This window comes from Muscardinus avellanarius, assembly GCF_963383645.1.
Source record: "Muscardinus avellanarius genome assembly, chromosome: 4".
NCBI lineage: Eukaryota > Metazoa > Chordata > Mammalia > Rodentia > Gliridae > Muscardinus > Muscardinus avellanarius.
In genome coordinates, this window is record NC_137789.1 from 136,629,652 (window position 1) to 136,647,615 (window position 17,964).

Here is a 17,964-nt window from a genome sequence, read left to right on the forward strand (position 1 = left end):
TACCTCCAAGATACACCCCCTAGTCCTATTTTTTAAATTCTTTATTATTATTATTATTATTATTATTATTATTAGTAGTAGTAGTAGTAGTAGTAGTAGTAGTACTGGGGGTTTTATACCTCTGAGCTATATTCCCAGACCTATTTTGTACTTTTATTTGGAAACAAGGTCCCACTAAATTGCAGAGGACCTCACTAAATTGCTGAGGCTGGCTTCAAACCTGTGCCATCCTCCTATCTCAGCCTCCCAAGTGTTGGGATTACAAGCGTGGGCCACCTTGCCCGGCGTTTTATTTTGAAACTGGGTCTCACTGAGTTGCAAAGGGCCCCACTAAGTAGCTGAGACTGTCCCGGAACCGCCATCCTCTTGTCTTAGCCTCTCAAGTACTGGGATTAGAGGAGTGTGCCATCCTCCCCGGCTAAGTATTATCTTTTAATTTGAGAAAACAATAGAGGCCTTTCTATTTACATAATATAAATTGTGGCAGCGCCTTTCTAGACACCTCCACCATTCATTCACCGGGTCTGCCGTCTTACTCCATGCCAGGGTTGTTGCCAGGTACTTGATAAGACAACGAAGGGCACACCACCGTCGGCAAAGAGCACCCATCCGGCCGAGGCAGGGAAGTAGGCTGCCATCTGACAGGTCCCAGCCAACGCCCACTCAGTCCTAGCGCAGCAGGAAGCCAGGGCCTTAGTTATGGTGGAGTCACCAAGGGCGGCTCCAGATTTTATGATTGTGGAGGTGGCCAGGAGGTTAGGTCACCCTCCAAGGGGTATCGCGGCTATCACTCTAGAGGTACACACAACAGATTTTGATTATGTCTGTCTTATCTGCACCCAAACACCAGTAAGAACTCGGACTGTGCGTTTGCTGGGGCAGACTCCATGCAAAGGCTTTACATCCAGCTCTTCGTTTTCTCTTCATCCACCTTCAGGTGGGGGCTACCAGGGTCATTTCACAGTGAGGAAGCTGAGGCTCCGAGAGGTTACCTACCCAAGCCAGAGCCGAAGCCCACAGCCAGCACGCATCCTCCCTCTCACTGTACTCTGGGACCTGCTCCAGGAGCGAAAAAGTCAACTCCCGGGACAGCTCAGCGTTCAGGCTTTACCATTTCCCCAGATCCAGAGCGGAGGCAAGTATCCCGGCGCACAATCCACGGGGTCGTGCCCACGGGGACCCACAAGGACCTGGGCGTTGGCTGGCACACGGGCAGCCCGGGCCAGGCCGGGCAGCTCCCCGGCATCCCGGGCCGCCGGCGGGAGGGACGCAGCGCGCGTGCGCGGGAGGGCGGGGCCGCCCCGATGCGAGCGCGCGGCCGGCGGGCGCGTGACCGGGCGGGCGCGCGGCCGCGGCGGCGTCGGCGCGCGCTCGGGCCGAGGCTGTGTGGGCTCCAGAGGGAGCGAGCAGGCGGCGGCGGCGGCGGCGGCGGCGCCCGGGAGCCCAGGGACGCGCCGGCCTGCGCCGCGGGAGCCGACGGCTGCGGAGGGCCCGGGCCCGGGCGGGAGGCTCGGCCGGGCCGCTGCGCGCTCCGAGGCGCCGCCGCTTCCCCGGCGCCAGGCGGCCGCCGCCCTTGGAAAGTCGCCTGGACACGGGCCTCCGCGGCCGCGCGCGGGCGTCCGGCCCCCGGAGCCGGCGTCCGGGCAGGTGCAGCCGGCCGGCCAGCCGAGGGGAGGGCCGGCCGCCCCGGCGCGCAGCCCGGCCGCCGCGCAAACTTCGCCTTTTATTGTTGTTCCTCGTCCCTAAGGGCAGAGGGACCCCGTGTCCGCAGGAAGAATGTCCTTCTTCAATTTCCGTAAGATCTTCAAGTTGGGCAGCGAGAGGAAGAAGAAGCAGTACGAGCATGTGAAGAGGGACCTGAACCCCGAGGAGTTTTGGGAAATCATAGGCGAATTGGGCGACGGCGCCTTTGGGAAAGTGTACAAGGTAGGAGGGACGGAACGGGAAGTTGCACTTGGAGGCTGGGGCGGCCTCGGCCCCCGCCCGGCCCTGCCTCCCGCCCCGTCTTCTGACTTTGTAATTGTACCTTGGCGCTTTAGCTCATTCCCCCAGGGGGGGTGTAGACAGGGGGTCTGAGCATGGTGGGGCCTGAGTGTAGTTTCAGAGTGATTGCAGGGTTGTATAGCCCGCTCTTTTAAACGCAGAAGGAAATGAGTGTTCTTTAATTTATGGGAGGGGTCTGGCTGCGGCCCTCAAGTATTTTCAAATCGGAAACTCATCACTTTTTCAACGTACTTCTGTTTGCGTACTAACTACATTTAGTACACGCATGCTATACGAAGACAGTTTTCTTTTGGGGGACCATGGCATACATTTGGTAGTATATATAACCTATATAACCTATAACTAATAACCTAAACCAGTCTCTTGGGATCAAAGCAAAGTGATTGCCATTTGCAGTCTATTCTTGCGTTGGTTGCTTGGACCACATACTAGGAATGGGATTTCTGATAGAAAATTCCCAGAAGAAAATCTGTATTTGTTACTAGTTTCTAAATATAAGAAACATTGACTAGAAGTCAATATCAGATCTTGAGCAATTAACACACACACACACACACACACACATTTATTTCAGTAGGTTTGGCATTTCAACCTTGAAGGCATTAAATGTGAACTGTTTCTACTCTCCTAAGGAGCAAATGAATGATGTCATTGGAATATTTTCATCCTGAAGGGTGAGGTTTTTATGAGACACAATTTAGGGGAAGGACCCACGGGGTTGCCTAGAAGTGAAAACATAAATAACTTTTACAGAACTTTGCAGTTTTTAAGCACTTTCACCCAATTTGGTCCCCATAAAAATTCTGGAAGGTCAGTAGTATTCACACTTCATGGATTAGAAATTGTTCACAGTCAATGAGTCACTGGCTGGATTTGAACTCATGTCTTTTGACCCCATAATTTTGTAGTGTTTTTTCATTTAATATCCACAGGTTGAAATTATAGCATTTCTCCTACTTTCTAAGCTCTGCCTTTGCCCTCCCTTAAAAACATCTTGTCAAATATTCAGTACTTAGCAGTCACTCAGACTAAATATCCACTCCTTTCTGTTTTTTTCAAAACACATCATTCACAGGCTATAGTAGCACTGGTCACATTGTAACCAATATGTTCATATTTCTATAATAAAGTTAGGGGCCAAAGTTAAAATACACGTTTGGGTCCATCCATTGTCATAGCGTGTGCATCTATTTGTTGAAAGAATGTTTGTTACCCACATGCGAATGCTATTGAAAGCTGGCAAAGTAAACGTCACTGTTTGTATACAGGGTGGAATTGGGTTTCAGCAAAGGCTTAGGGTAAAGATACATGGTGGGAAGGGATTTTAGTGTAGTGGGAAGGTCACTCCTAGGAGTTGGGAGTTGTCTTTTAGTGTTGACTGTCAAAAGCTATCTTTGTGGTCTTGGACCAAACACTTATCTGGACCTCTGTTTTCTAGGTAAAACCATAGATCCTTCCCTTTATTAACATTCTGTGCGTGTGCAGTTAGCTAGGAAAGGCAAATAAATTCTCAAGCAATCTGGAATTTTGTAGTGAGAAGTTAGGTGATTATAAGCAGTTTTCGTGGTATAAATATATTATATTGAATGTAAACAGCATGGTATTAAGAGCATGGGTTCTTGAGATAGAATATTTCTCTGTTTCTTCACTCAGTAGCAGCCTGTGACCTTGGGCAAGTTACTTACTTGTTTTGTGAATCTATAAGGCCTGTTCCTCAGAATGAGAGAATTAGAGGAGATAATATAAGAGACGTAGAAAGGGTTCAGTAAATGGTCAAAATCACTGTCACTGCATATACAGCTCATAGAAGCAAAATACTATTGGGACAGGAAAGGAGACTGAGAAAACATAAACCATTTTCTTGTTTTCCCAGGCATAGGCAGAGTATGTGGTTTCACTCCAGAGTCTTTCTGCAAAGTATACTCTGTCTTTCTGCAGTGAGACATCAGTTGAGAGTTTTCTGAAAAATCAGTGACTTAGTCCATGTAGGTCAATACTGTAAAACTGCCAAGGATAATTTCTGTGAGCTTGGTGATTATGCTTTAGTATAATACTTCAAGAACATTGGTATTTTACATTTTTTGTGGTACTGAGGGGATAGAACCCAGGGGCCTTCTACCTTTGGGCTGTACCTCCAGGCCTGTTTTATTTTTCACTTGGAAACAGGGTCTCCCTAAATTACTGAAGCTGGCTGCAAACCTGGCATCCTCCTGTCTCAGCCTCCCAAGTACTGGGATTACAAGCATGTGCCACCATGCTCAGCTACATCTTTTCTCTTTCATTTCACTACCTATGCTTCTCGGGAACTAGGATATGATATTTTTTAAAAAAGAAACTTACATGTATCTGGCCTTTTTGGCATATTTTTTTCTAAAAGTTTTTATTTTTTAAGATTCCTTAGAAAGCCGGGTATGGTGGCATATACTTGTAATCCCAATATTTGGGAGGATTGCAGTTCGCAGACAGCCTCAGCTACTTAGTGAGGCCCTCTGCAACTTTGTGACCCTGTTTCAAAATAAAGAATGAAAAAATAGGGCAGGGGGTGTAGCTCGGAGGTCGAATGCCCCTGTGTTCCATCCCCAGACCCTCAAAAAAAAAAAAAAAAAAAGATTCTTTAGAAATTGTAAACTTATATGAAATTTTTTATATTGGTAGGGGTTGTCAGATTTTAATATTGTATGTTATAGCATGTAGTAGAAAACTATTTCTAAACCTGATTCTGGCTATCATTTGCTTATGGAAATTAGTAACTTATAAAAATTGAATTGTAACTAGGAAATCATGTTGTTTACTTAATTTATTTGAATCATCTTTTCATCATATATATGTATTCCTTCTACTCAGTTTAGCTTTATATATTTTCTTTTTTAAATATAGCATTATTTGACAGAAAATTAATATATTTATATATAAAGTTCTTTACAATATTTTGCCTTTGCATTTCTTTTTTTAAAATTTTTTATTGGTGCACTCTATTCATACATCATAGTGGGATACAAAAAAACTTTTGTAGACATACATGCACACATCGCCCAGTCAGCCCCCACCCGATCCCCACCCCATTTCCTCCCCATCCCTCCTTCCCATGCTTGGCTTAGTGGTTGACATCTAGTATTCTAGCAATTTATCCAAAATTAAAAATGATAATCTCACATGCCTTTGCATTTCTGATGTTTTGAATGGGAAAAAAAGAACAGCATAGAATTATGTACTGAATTGCATTTTTAGAAAGCTGTTTTATTTGTTAAAGTAGTTGAAGCTGATATCTTGGTTTTGTGATGGATGAAAATGATTCTTTTGTGACAACTGATAAGTGTGTGTTATTTAAAAACAGTGAAATATTTAATCTTCATATTGAAAGTATGGAAACATGTGCACATTTAACAAATAATGAAGTGGACTTATTTAATTATTTTTGTTTTGCTGGGAATTGAACCCAGGGGCACTCTACCTCCAAGCTATACCCTCAGCCCTATTTTATTTTTATTTTGAAGTTGGGCCTCACTAGGTTGATGAGAGTCTCACTACTTGCTGAGGCTATCTTCGAACCTGCAATCCTCCTGTCTCAGCTTCTCAAATACTGGGATTACAGGTGTGCACCACAACGCCCAGCTCATAAATTGAATTTATGTTAACAAAGTAAGAGTCAAGGAGTTCTGCCAGTACTGCTGACTCCCTCCTGCCTCCTTTCTGAATCTGATCCGTTTCTTCCCTTTAAAGGAAACCACTACCATATTTTATTAATTTATTTGCTTTTCTTATAGTTTACCATCTAGTTGTGTATCTCCAAACATTATAAATTTATTTTTTTGATGCTGTGGATTGAACCCCAGGGTGTACTACCTCCAGGCTACACCCCCAGTCCTTTTTATTTTTCTTAAGATTTGGAACAGAGTCTAACTGAGTTGCTGAGGCTGGTCTTGAACCTGCAATCCTCCTTTGTCAGCCTTTCCCAAGTACTGAAATTATTGGTGTGTGCCACTATGCCTGGCTACAAATTTAGTTTTGTATGCATTTGAACTTTATAAGAACAGGATCATATCGAATATATTCTGTTGTGTCTTGTGTCTTTCATAATAAGTAGTATGTGGCTGGGCGTGGTGGCACACCCTAGTAATCCCAGCATTTGGAGGCTAAAACAGGAGGATCCAGGTTTGCCGCCAGCTTCAGCTACTTATTGAGGCCCACCACAACTTAGTGAGACCCTGTTTCAAAATAAAAGATTAAAAAATAGGGCTGTGGGTATAGTTCATAGGTAGAATGCCCCTGGGTTCCATCCCTGGTACTGCAAAAAAAAAAAAAAAAAAAAAAAAAGTATGTTTGTTACCTTCATCTTTGTTATCACCTAAAGCTATAATATAGATCATTTTTATTATTGCATAGTATCCTATTATTACATGATTCCATCACCATTATTTATCATTATACTATTAATGTACATATTTTTTGTTCCCAGTTTTTGGCTGTTAGATGATGAGAGCCTCACTACTTGCTGAGGCTGTCCTTGAACCTGTGATCCTCCTGTGTCTCATTCTCCCAAGACTTGCGATTACAGGCCTGTGCCATCACGCCTGGCTCTTAAAGCTCATGCTTTTTATGTCATGTTTAAGTCATTCTTTCTTACCCCAACATCATGAATATAATTTCCTATTTCATCTTCTAAAAGCTTTATGATTTTGCCTTTAATGGGTAGTTCTACAATTCACCTATTTGTATATGGTGTGTAGTAGGGGGTCCAATTTTATTTGCCCCATATGAATACCCCATTGTCTTAGAACCACTTATGGGGGCGGGCATCTCCTTACAACTCTGTTTGTGTCCTGTTATTTTATTTTTTCTATTTTTGGTGATACTGGGGGTGGAAACCAGGGGCTTTCTACCTCTGGGCTATACTCCCAGACCTATTTTATATTTTTATTTGGAAACAGGGTCTCACTAAGTTGCTGAGAGCCTCAGTAAGTAGCTGAGGCTGGCTTCAAACCTGTGCGATCCTCCTGTCTCAGCCTCCCAAATGCAGGGATTACAAGCGTGTGCCACCACGCCCAGCTGCTGTGTCTTGTTATAAAACAGTGTCTGTTTTTGCAATTTTTATTCTCATCAATCTATTTATGTATCCCTATATTACCATCTTAATTAGGAAATTATTAAAATAAATTTCTGCTAGAGTGAGACTTCCTCTTGTTCTTCTTCAAAAATGTCTAGTGTATTCTTGGTCCTTAGTACTTACAGGTACATTTTAGAATTAGCTAAATTTTATATAAAAAAAACCTATTGTGCTTTTTGTGGGAGGGATTTTATTGATTTTATAAGTCAACTTTGGGAAAATTAACTTCTCTGCGATATTCATTCTTCCTATCTAAATACTTAATTCTTTTTTCTTAGTATCTCAATAATGGGTTACAGTTTTTCCTTTGGAAGTCTTGGGAGCACAAACTACTTTAAGAGTGTCTTTGTTTTTCCTTTTGGAATTTCCTCCTTGAATACTAGTTCAAAAATATGTTTTTCTTAGAATTTTTAAGACTTTTGTGTGTGTACTAGGGATGGAACCCAGGAGCTTTCAATCCCCCCAGCCTACACTACCAGACCTATTTTTTTATATTTTATTTGGAAACAGGGTCTCACTAAGTTGCCGAGAGCCTCATTAAGTAGCTGAGGCTGGCTTCGAACCTGAGCAGCCCTCCTGTCTCAGCCTCCCAAGTGCTGGGATTGCAAGCGTGCGCCACCACGCCTGGCTAAAACTTAGAATTTTTAAGACTTTGTTTCACTCATTGTCTTTTGGCTTCAAGTGTTGCTGTTGAAAGTCTAATTTTGTTATTGAAGACCATTTTGTTTATTGATTCTTTGTGATTTTTTTTTTTTTTTGGTGGTACTGGGGTTCCTGGAAGCCCTTCTACCTCCGGGCTACACTCCCAGACCTATTTTTACATTTTTATTTGGAAACAGGGTCTCCTAAGCCAGCGCGCGTGGCTGGCTTCGAACCTGTGCGATCCTCCTGTCTCTGCCTCCCAAGCGCGGGGATTACCAGCGTGCGCCACCACGCCCGGCCTTCTTTGTGATTTTTTTCTCCTGATAGCTATTAAGATTTTCTTTTCATCCCCTATTCTAGGTGATGTGATTGGATGTAGGTCTCTTTTTTCCTTCCCTCTTCTGTTCTTTTTAAGTCCTTTTAACCTCGAAGATGCATGTCCTTTAGTAACATTGACATTTTTCCTATATTATTTGACAACTTCTTTCTTTATGACCTTAAGATTCTCTATGCCTGTGTCTTTCTCATGTGTGTGTGCGCGCACGTGCGCGCGCCTGCCTGCCTCTGTCTGTCTGTCTGTCTGTCTGTCTTTTTCTCTCTCTGCCAGTGGTACTGGGGGATTGAACCCAGGGGCATTCTACCTTTAAGCTACATTCCTGGCCCTGTTTGATTTTGTATTTGGAAACAGTGTCACTGAGTTGCAGAGGGCCTTACAGAGTTGCTGAGGCTGGCTGCAAACCTGTGATCCTCCTGTTTTGTACTGTAATTGCTTACAGGCATGTGCTACCATGCCCAGCTTTCCACGTCTCTAAATTCAGAGACACTTGACCATTCTTTCTTTTTAAAAATACTTTTTTAACATTTAGGTCAGTATATTCTTGATTTCCATTCTTTTTTCTATGTCTGCTTCTTAGATTTCTTTGTTAGATTGTCCTCATTCTGACCTTTTTTTGTGGGTATATGTGTGGTACTGGGGACTTTACCTCCAAGTTACATCCCAGACCTATTTATTTATCTATTTTTTAAGATTTTTTTTTTTTTTTGGTGGTACTGGGGGTGGAACCCAGGGGCTTTCTACTTCCGGGCTATACTCCCAGACCTTATTTTATATTTTATTTGGAAACAGGGTCTCACTAGGTTGCTGAGAGCCTCACTAAGTAGCTGAGGCTGGCTTCGAACTGTACGATCCTCCTGTCTCAGCCTCCCAAGCACAGGGATTACAAGCGTGTGCCACCATGCCCGGCATCTTTTTTAAGATTTTTGAAACAAGGTCTCACTAAGTTGTTGAGGCTGGCTTCAAACCTAGTATTCTTCTGTCTCAGCCTCCCAAGTACTGAGATTATAGGTATATCCTACCACACTTGGCTTTTTTTTTTTTTAATTACTTTAGAAAGGAAAGGTATTTTAATCTTTTCCTCCTTTCTTTTTTGTTTATATTATGACTTGAAAAGTATAAGCAAAGTTAATAAATTTTATTTTTCTTTGTATGTTTACATTTCAATTTTAAATAAAAATACTAGAAATCAAGATAGCTTGGTTTATTCTCCCCCCTTTTTTTTCAGTACTGGGAATTGAACCCAGAGGCATTCTACCTCTGAGCCACGGCCCCAACCTATTTTGTTATTTATTTTGAAACAGGGTCTCACCAAGTTAAGAAGGGCATTACAAGTTGTGGAGGCTGTCCTTGAACCTGTAATCCTCCTGTCTCAGCCTCCCAAGTACAGAGATTACAAGCATGCATCACTATACCTGACTTTGGTTTACTTTTACTTGTACAGCACATATATTTTATTTTTAGTTGGTATATTATCTGGTGTGAACCTTCACTCCTCCTGTCTCAGCTTCCCAAGTGCTGGGTTTACAAGTGTGTGCCACCATGCCCAGCTTTTATTTTTAAATACAAATTTTGAAATTCTCTTGTCATTTTAGGTTCTTGGTTTTCCATCTTTTTCAACTGTGCAGTCTATGCAAATTTTCTTAGATTATCTCTCACTCAGTTGTGTTTCTTTCAGCATACCCCTGCTGCTTACAGTCAGCATGAAATAAGTGGAGAGCTGTGATCTGAGAGCTGGCAAAGACGTTCTGGAAACTGTGGACTTTGCTACAGTTAAAGCATCGCTTATATCATCTGGTTGTTAATTTATTTCCACTGACTAGTAACTTATGTTTTGAATAACCATCTAGAACAGTACAAATAAAAATTGCGTTTGGAAATGTAAAGCATATTTCTTTCTGTTTTGCACAGTTCAGGAAATGACATAAAATACTTTCTGGAAAAAGGATTTCTGTAATATTTTTCAGAAATTGTGTAAAGAGTATGTATAGTTGATCCTCATTCACAAAAATCTATATTTGCTAATTTCCTAATATCCGTACTTGGCAGTAGTCATCTGTATATGTGTGTAGAGCTGTGAAAATCTGTGTTCCCTCTCTTAGTCCAGTTTGTGCTGTTACAGCAGAATACCATGGACTGGGCAATTTACAAAGAACAGAAATGTATGCATGTATTTATTTACTTATTTATTTTTTGTGGAACTGAGGGTGGAACCCAGGGGCATTCTACCTTTGAGCTGTACCCCAGCCCTATCTTTTGTTCTTTATTTTGAAACAGAGTCTCACTAAGTTGCAGAGGGTCTTACTAAGTAGCTGTGGCTGGCCACAAACCTGTGATCCTCCTGTCTCAGCCTCCCCAGTACTGGGATCACAAGCCTGAGCCACCACACCCTGCTTAGAAATTTATTTTCTCACAGTTCTGGAGGATGAGAAGTCCAAGATCAGGAGGCTGCATCTGGCAGGGGCCTCCTGTGTCATCCCATGGGAGAAGGTGGAAGCGCAAGAGAGTAAAAGGGGGATGAATTTGTCCTTTTATAACCACCAATTCCACTCTTGAGGGTGGCTTTAATTATCTCTGAAAGATCCTACTTCTTAATATCATTATAGTGGCAATTAAATTTGAACACGATTTTTAAAAGGGAAATTCCAACTGAACCATCTTCGACTAGTACATTCCCAGGTAAAACTTGTTATTTTAACTCTCACGTGTGGGTAACCAGAATATGGAGACTGCACAGGACAGTGTAGTATAGTATGAGACCCTCTGGCTCAGGCCTGTTGAATCCCAATTCTGGCATTAATTGTTGGGGTGGCCTCTGACAAGTCACATACTAGAACTCCATTTCTTTTCTTTTTTTTTAAAGAAGGTATCTAATAGGGTGAATTGTTTTTAGGATTTAGGATTATAAGCTGTGTGAGGCAGGTATGTGAGTGTGTTTTATATGTGTATGTATATCACCACATGTCCACACATTCATGCACATATTTCTCCTATGAGCATTGATTCAGTATTTGCTACTTCAGTGCTTGTAGCAACTTTATTGAACATAACTGTCACAAATAATTGACTATATTTGCTAGGTGATGATGAATTATTTTGTTCTTATGAATAGTAATACCTTTCTTACCAAAGTCTTATCAGGACTCTGAAAAGATCATTAGAATTAGCATATAATTGAAAACTGCTAACAACAGTATCAATAGTCTAAAAGTATATGTCTCCTTCTGTGCTGTCACCAGACAAGAAATGCTGTCACCTTCTTGTCACTAAGGAACACTTTGGACCTTTGGAAGTTTATTATCCAAATATTTAGTACTACTCTGTAGTGCTCCCTTAGTTCTCCCCTCTGCAGTACTCATGGATTTGAGAAGGATTATGCTAGTTATTAAGCTGTTTTTTCTTAGTTTCAAATACACCTTTCTAGTCTCTGCTTTATGATGCTGGTTTCTCAGACTGTAAATCACATTTCTGCCTTAGCAGCTGTCTGCTTTAAGTTTCACAAGTAGAAGGCACCAGAGAGAGGTTGCTGTGAGGATGAGGAAGAAAGAATTTATACTAAAAATTACTTGAAATTTTAATCCTATTTTTTACAAAATATAAAAATGCTCCAATTATATGGTTCAAAAAGCATTAAAATAATTACTAAATTTTTGTTGCTAATAATATGGTCAAATTTACCTCAGGTCTAACTTAACTTCCCTATTTTCTTTGAAACCTCTTCCTGTGTGTTCCCATTTCCCCCCATTTCCTCATTTTTCTACCTCTATTCTTCCACAGTACTAATCACTATATACTGTCTATTTAAGCTACCTTGATGGGAGTAAAAAATGCTTTTTCCCCTCTCTCAACATTGATATCAAATCATCTAAATTAACAGGATTTATCTGAATGATTGATTATTGAAGTGATTTCATCTTTTTTCTTTTTTTAAAGATTCCTTTTATATATTCCTAATATATATATTCCTTTTATATTTATATATATATATTATTTTTTTGCCTTCCTTTTGTGATTGATTGTAATACCTCTGTGGGACTGAAATAATCTCTGCTTTATTTGGTGATCGTTTAATTTTCAGATGGGAATTTAATTATTATTTAAATTTTTTGTATGTGTTTTGGTATGGAGGATTGAACACAGGGGAACTCCACCACTGAGCTACACCCCTGATCCTATTTATTTACTCTTTTACTGTCTATCTGTACTAAAGGGATTAAACCCAGGGATATTCTACCTGTGAGCTACACCTTCAGCTCTATCTTATTTTTATTCAGTAAGTCTTTTGGTATGGCTTGTAGCTCAGTGGTACAGCATATGCTTAGTATGTGCAAAGCTCTGGCTTTGATCCTCAGCCCCATATTAAGACAAAAACTTAAAAAAACTTAAGTCTTTATGTGAAGAATGTGTATGTATATATGTATGTATGTATGTATGTATGTATGTATGTATGTATTTTTGTGGTACTGCAGATTGAACCAGAGGCATTCTACCTCTGAGCTACACTCCTATCCCTTTTACTTTTTGTTTTGAAAGACTCTCTTGCTGAGAGTCTCACTAAGTTGTGAGGCTGTCTTTGAACCTGTGATACTCCTGTCTCAGCCTCGCAAGTACTGGGATTACAGGCATGTGCCAGCATGCCAGGCTTCATGTTTTAATATTAATAGATGAGCCGGGTGTGGTGGTGCACACTTGTAATCCCAGCATTTGGGAGGCTGAGACCTGAGGATTGCCATTTGCAGACAGCCTCAGCTACTTAGTGAGGCCCTTTGCAACTTAGTGAGACCCTGTTTCAAAATAAAGAATAAAAAATAGGGCAGAGGGTGTAGCTTGGAAGTCAAATGCCCTGGGTTCCATCCCCAGACCCACACAAAAAATGAATAGATAAAATATAAAACCACTTTATATCTGTTTGCATTTGTTTAAAGATTGCTATCACACACTAGCAGTGTTTATTTTAGTTCTTAAGTTTTTGAGTTCTTTAGAACCAGATTCTGATGAGTAATCAATTTTTTTTTTCAAACACTAAAGAGGCACTGCTCCCTCCTTCCCTCCCTTCCTCTCTCCTTTCCTCCCTCCTTTTCCCTCTCAAATGCTAAGCATGTGTTCTACTCTGGCCTAACATGCATTCTGCTACGGAGCTTACACCCACAACCTCTAGAGGGGGCTAGGGCTTGCTTGCTTGCTTGCCCCCTTCCTTCCTTCCTTCCTTCCTTCCTTCCTTCCTTCCTTCCTTCCTTCCTTTTTCTTTTTTTGTGGTACTGTAGATGGAACCCAGGGGCATTCTTCCTCTGAAGTACACCCCTGCCCCACGACCCTATTTTTAGAGAAACTGTGTCTCACTAAGTTGCAGAGGTCCTCAGTAAGCAGAGGCTGGCAGCAAACTTTAGATCCTCCTATCTTAGCCTCCCAAGTACTGGGATTACAAGTGTATGCCACTACACCTAACTGGGGGGACTACTTTCTAATGCAATTTTACTTTTAATTGTGCGTGTGTGTGTGTGTGTGTGTGTGTGTGTGTGTGTTTGTGTGTGTGTGTGTGTTTCTACCTCTGAGCTACACCCCCAGCCCTATTTTTTATTTTTATTTTGAAAAAGGATCTTACTAGGTTGACAAGAGTCTATTTGCTGAGGCTGTCCTCAAACCTGCAATCCTTCTGTCTCAGCCTTACAAACATGCATGGGCCACCATACCTCACTTTATTTTTAATTTCTTTTCTTGTTTTTGTGGCACTGGAGATTGAACTCAGGAGCATTTTACCTCCAAGATAACCCCTAGCCCCATTTTATTTTTATTTTGAAACAGGGTCTCACTAGGTTGACAAGAGTCTCACTACTTGCTGAGACTGTCCTCGAAACTGCAATCCTCCTGTTTCATTCTCCCAAGTACTGGGATTACATGTAATGAAGTATAGTAGATTAGGATATTCTTCTGTTTTTGCAAAATTATAATTTTTGTGAAGTTCCACAGCATTCATGCCTTTTCTCATTCAATAATGTGTTGTGGCTACCATTCCTTTTCATTCCTTTTTTTTTGTGTGTGTGTGATACTGGGGATGGAACCCAGGGGCCTTCTACCTCCAAGCTACACTCCCAGACCTATTTTATATTTTTTATTTGGAAACAAGGTCTCTTAAGGCCTCAGAGGCTGGGTTCGAACCTGCACTTGTCTCAGCCTCCCAAGCGCGGGGATTACAAGCATGCACCACCATGCCCGGCCCATTCCATCTTAAGAAATATTGATTAGACAATTGATTTTTAGTGGCTACATAATATTTTTTGTTGTACTGTATTGTATTATTTAATGAAGTTCCTGTTAATGGACATTTAGGTGAATTCAACTTTTCTGGCATTATTGTAAGTAGTGTTTTGATGCATATTTTTATATGCATATTTTTATTTATTTTATGAAATTATATTCATATAAGCTCTTAAAGTGGGATTTTGACATTTATTTATTTATCAAAACATTTGTTCTTAGCTTTTGAAAGTTTAGTATTTGCCTTTTCATGGCATAAGCTTGTATTCCCAGTACTGGGAAGGCTGAGATAGGAGAATTGTAGGTTTGAATTCAGCCTTGGTAATTTCAAGAAACTTTTGCCAACTTATCAAGAACCTGTTTCAAATGAAAAATAAAATAGGACTGAGGATATAGCTTTGAGGTAGAATTCCCCAGGAATCCATCCCAAGTACCACTGGAAAAAAAAGTTTGTTTTTAAAGAATAATGTAGTTTTGTTGAAGTAATAACATTGAAGTGTCTTATAAAATCACCTAATTGGTGTTTTAAGATATGATTCTTATCTTTGGGGAACAAAAAAGGTCCTGGCTTCTATTACATATTTGAAGCATATTTGAAAACTTTCATTTGTAATCAATGGAGGTGAGATGTTAATCAAGGAAGAAAACAAAAAAGTTAAACTACTAAGTGCATGGAAAAATCCCAAGTTGGTACTGGGGTGCAAGCCTGCACCACCATGCCTGGCTTAAATCTGGTTTTAAATACTGATTTTTGCCTCTTACTAGCTACATGAACTGGGGAAGCCATTTTACCTACCCAAGTTTGTTTACATCCTCCTTTGAAATACAGATAATGAAATATTATGAGGTTGTTGTGAGGATTAAATAATAATAGTATTAATTATAGCTAATGTTTTTGAATCCTTACTATTTATGCCAGACATTACTGTATTAAATGTTTATATGTATTTTTCACTTGGTAAATATATAGTCTCACAAATTTATGAAGTATAGGTTAATTTCACTGCTGAGGAAACAACAGAGGGATTTTGCTCCAAGCATCACAGCTAATAAGAATTTTACAAGGTGGGCGTGGTGGTGCATACTTGTAATCCAGGCATTTGAGAGTCTGAGACAGGAGAATTGCGGTTGGGTTCAGGGACAGCCTCAGCTACTTAGTGAGGCCCTTTGCAATTCTGTGAGACCCTATTTCAAAATAAAGAATAATAACCATAGGGCTAAAGGCGTAGCTCAGAGGTAGAATGCCTCTGGATTTCATCCCCAGAACTGAAGGAAAAAAAAAAAAAGAATTTGAACTCTTAGCAGTCCAACTCACTTGATCTAGTGATTTCATATATATATATATATATATATATATTTATTTATTGGTGCATTGTAGTCAAACATCACAATAGAATACAAGACTTGTGAGGGTATACCAGCACACATCATACAATTAGCCTTTATCCCTTCCCTGTCCGATTCCCTTCCCCTCCCTTGATCCCATGCTTGATTTGGTGATTAAGTTTAATTCATTTGTTTATGTATATCATGTTTTTTAAAGAGATTCCATCTTTCCCCATCCCATCCCTCTGATTGGTCACCTTAATTGCTCTTCCATGGGGCCCTCTCTTCAACTAGATCTCCTCCCACTACCCATTTCTTCCTAGTTTTTGCATATTAGGGAAAGCATCTGATTTTCTATTTTCGGTGATATTTCTCTATGTATGTCACATTGCAAGTTCTGCTCCTGAAGCCCCCCCCCCCCCCCCCCCCCGCCGCCGCCGCCGCAGACTCTGATCCCAGCATCACTGGCTCAAGCACCGGCCTTGCCTCATGGAAGGCCCTATTCCTGGCCTCGCTGGCCCCAGCTCTGGCCTCACCCCTCGGCAGGCTCTGATCCCGGCCTCAAAGGCCCCAGCACTGGCCTTGCTTCAAGCAGTCTTCGGTCCCGGCCTTGGAGGCCCCAGCACTGGCCTTGCCTCATGGCAGGCTCCGATCCTGGCCTCGCTGGGCTCTGATCAGGGCATACCATGAGGCAAAGCCTGTGCTGGGGCCTCCAAGGCTGGGATTGGAGCTTGCCGAGGGGTTAGGGTTGGTGCCGGGGCCAGCGAGGCCAGGAGCGGAGCATGCTGTGAGGCAAGGCCGGTGCTGGGGCCTCCGAGGCTGGGATCGGAGCCTGCCAAGGGGTTAGGCCGGTGCCAGGGCCAGCGAGGCTGGGATCAGAGCCTGTCGTGAGGCAAGGCCGGTGCTGGGGCCTCCGAGGCCAGGATCGGAGTCTGATCTAGTGATTTGAAGCATTATCCTTTGTGCCTGTAAAGCAGTGCATAGCAAGTAGTAGTTATATTTAAGTTAGTTTTTAAAAATAGTATGTTAAAAGAATGAGAAGACAAGCCACAGACTGGGGGAAAATATTTGCAAAACACATACCAGATAAAGGAATGTTATCCGAGATATACAAAGAATTTTTGTGTATGTGTGTGGGGTATTGGGGATTGAACCCAGGGGCCTTCTGTCTTTGAGCTGCACTGCAGACCTTTTTATATTTTATTTTGGAATAGGGTCTCACTAAATTGCTGAGAGTCTCACTGAACTGCTGAGGCAAACCTTAAACCTGTGATTTCCTTATTTCATCCTCCCAAGTACTGAGATTACAGGTATGTGCCACTGAGCCTGGCCAAAGAACCCTCCCCCCCTTTTTTTGTAGCACTAGGAATTGAGTCCAGAAGCATTCTACCTCCAAATCCATACCCCAAGCCCTTAAAAAATTTTATTTTGTTGTTGTTTCGAAACAAGGTTTTGCTAAGTTCCTGTGAGTCTTGCTAAGTTGCTGAGACTGGCCTTGAACCTGTAATCCTCCAGTTTTAGCCTCCCGATTACTGTGATTATAGGTGGGTATCATCATGCCTGGCTCCAAAGAACTCTTAAAAACTCAACAGTTGACTAGGTGTGGTATGGTGGTGCCTGCCTGTAATCCCAGGGACTTGAGAAGTAGACACAGGGTGTCTACTTCTCAATCAAACAAAACAATCAAACAAAAAGCAGTTTAACAATTAGAAAATGAACCCAATTTAAAAAAATGGGCAGAAGATTTAGATAGACACCATGCCAAAGAATATATGCAGATGTCAAATAAGCTTATAAGATACTTCATGTTGCAAACTGAAACCACAAGATATTACCGTACACCTATTAGACTGGTGAAAACCTATGCTTATAACACTAATGCTGTGAAGATGTAAAGCAGTAGCAACTACTACTCATTGCTGCAGATAAGAAAATGGCATTGCTACTTTGGAAGACATTTTGGTAGTTTTTTAAAAACTAAACATACCATATGATCCAGCACTTAAGCTCTTTGGTACTTATCCAAATGAGTTGAAAACTTGACTACACAGACACTACACATATTTATAGCAACTTTATTCATAACTGCTGAATTTTGGCAACAATCAACATGTTCCTTATTAGGTGAATGGATAAATTGTGGTATAGACAAACTGGAATCTTATTCAAATAGTACTAAAAAGAAATGAGCTATTAAGCCATGAAAAGACCTGGAGGAACTTCACATATTACTGAATGAAAGAAGCCAACATGAAAGACCTCTCTACCATGTGACCCAGTAATATGACATTCTAGGAAA

General features: G+C 41.3%; 1 protein-coding gene across 2 annotated transcripts in view; it reads left to right on the forward strand.

Annotated features, from left to right (window-relative positions):
- Window positions 1–1,776: 1,776 nt before the first annotated feature.
- Window positions 1,777–17,964, forward strand: part of SLK (STE20 like kinase) — a gene marked incomplete at both ends in the record, with an annotated part of 53,136 nt that continues 36,948 nt past the window's right edge. For both annotated transcript variants that reach the window (XM_080694094.1, XM_080694095.1), the window contains one exon: window positions 1,777–1,926. In XM_080694094.1, coding sequence (XP_080550220.1) covers window positions 1,777–1,926 — 150 coding nt within the window. The remainder of the gene's footprint in view (window positions 1,927–17,964) is intronic.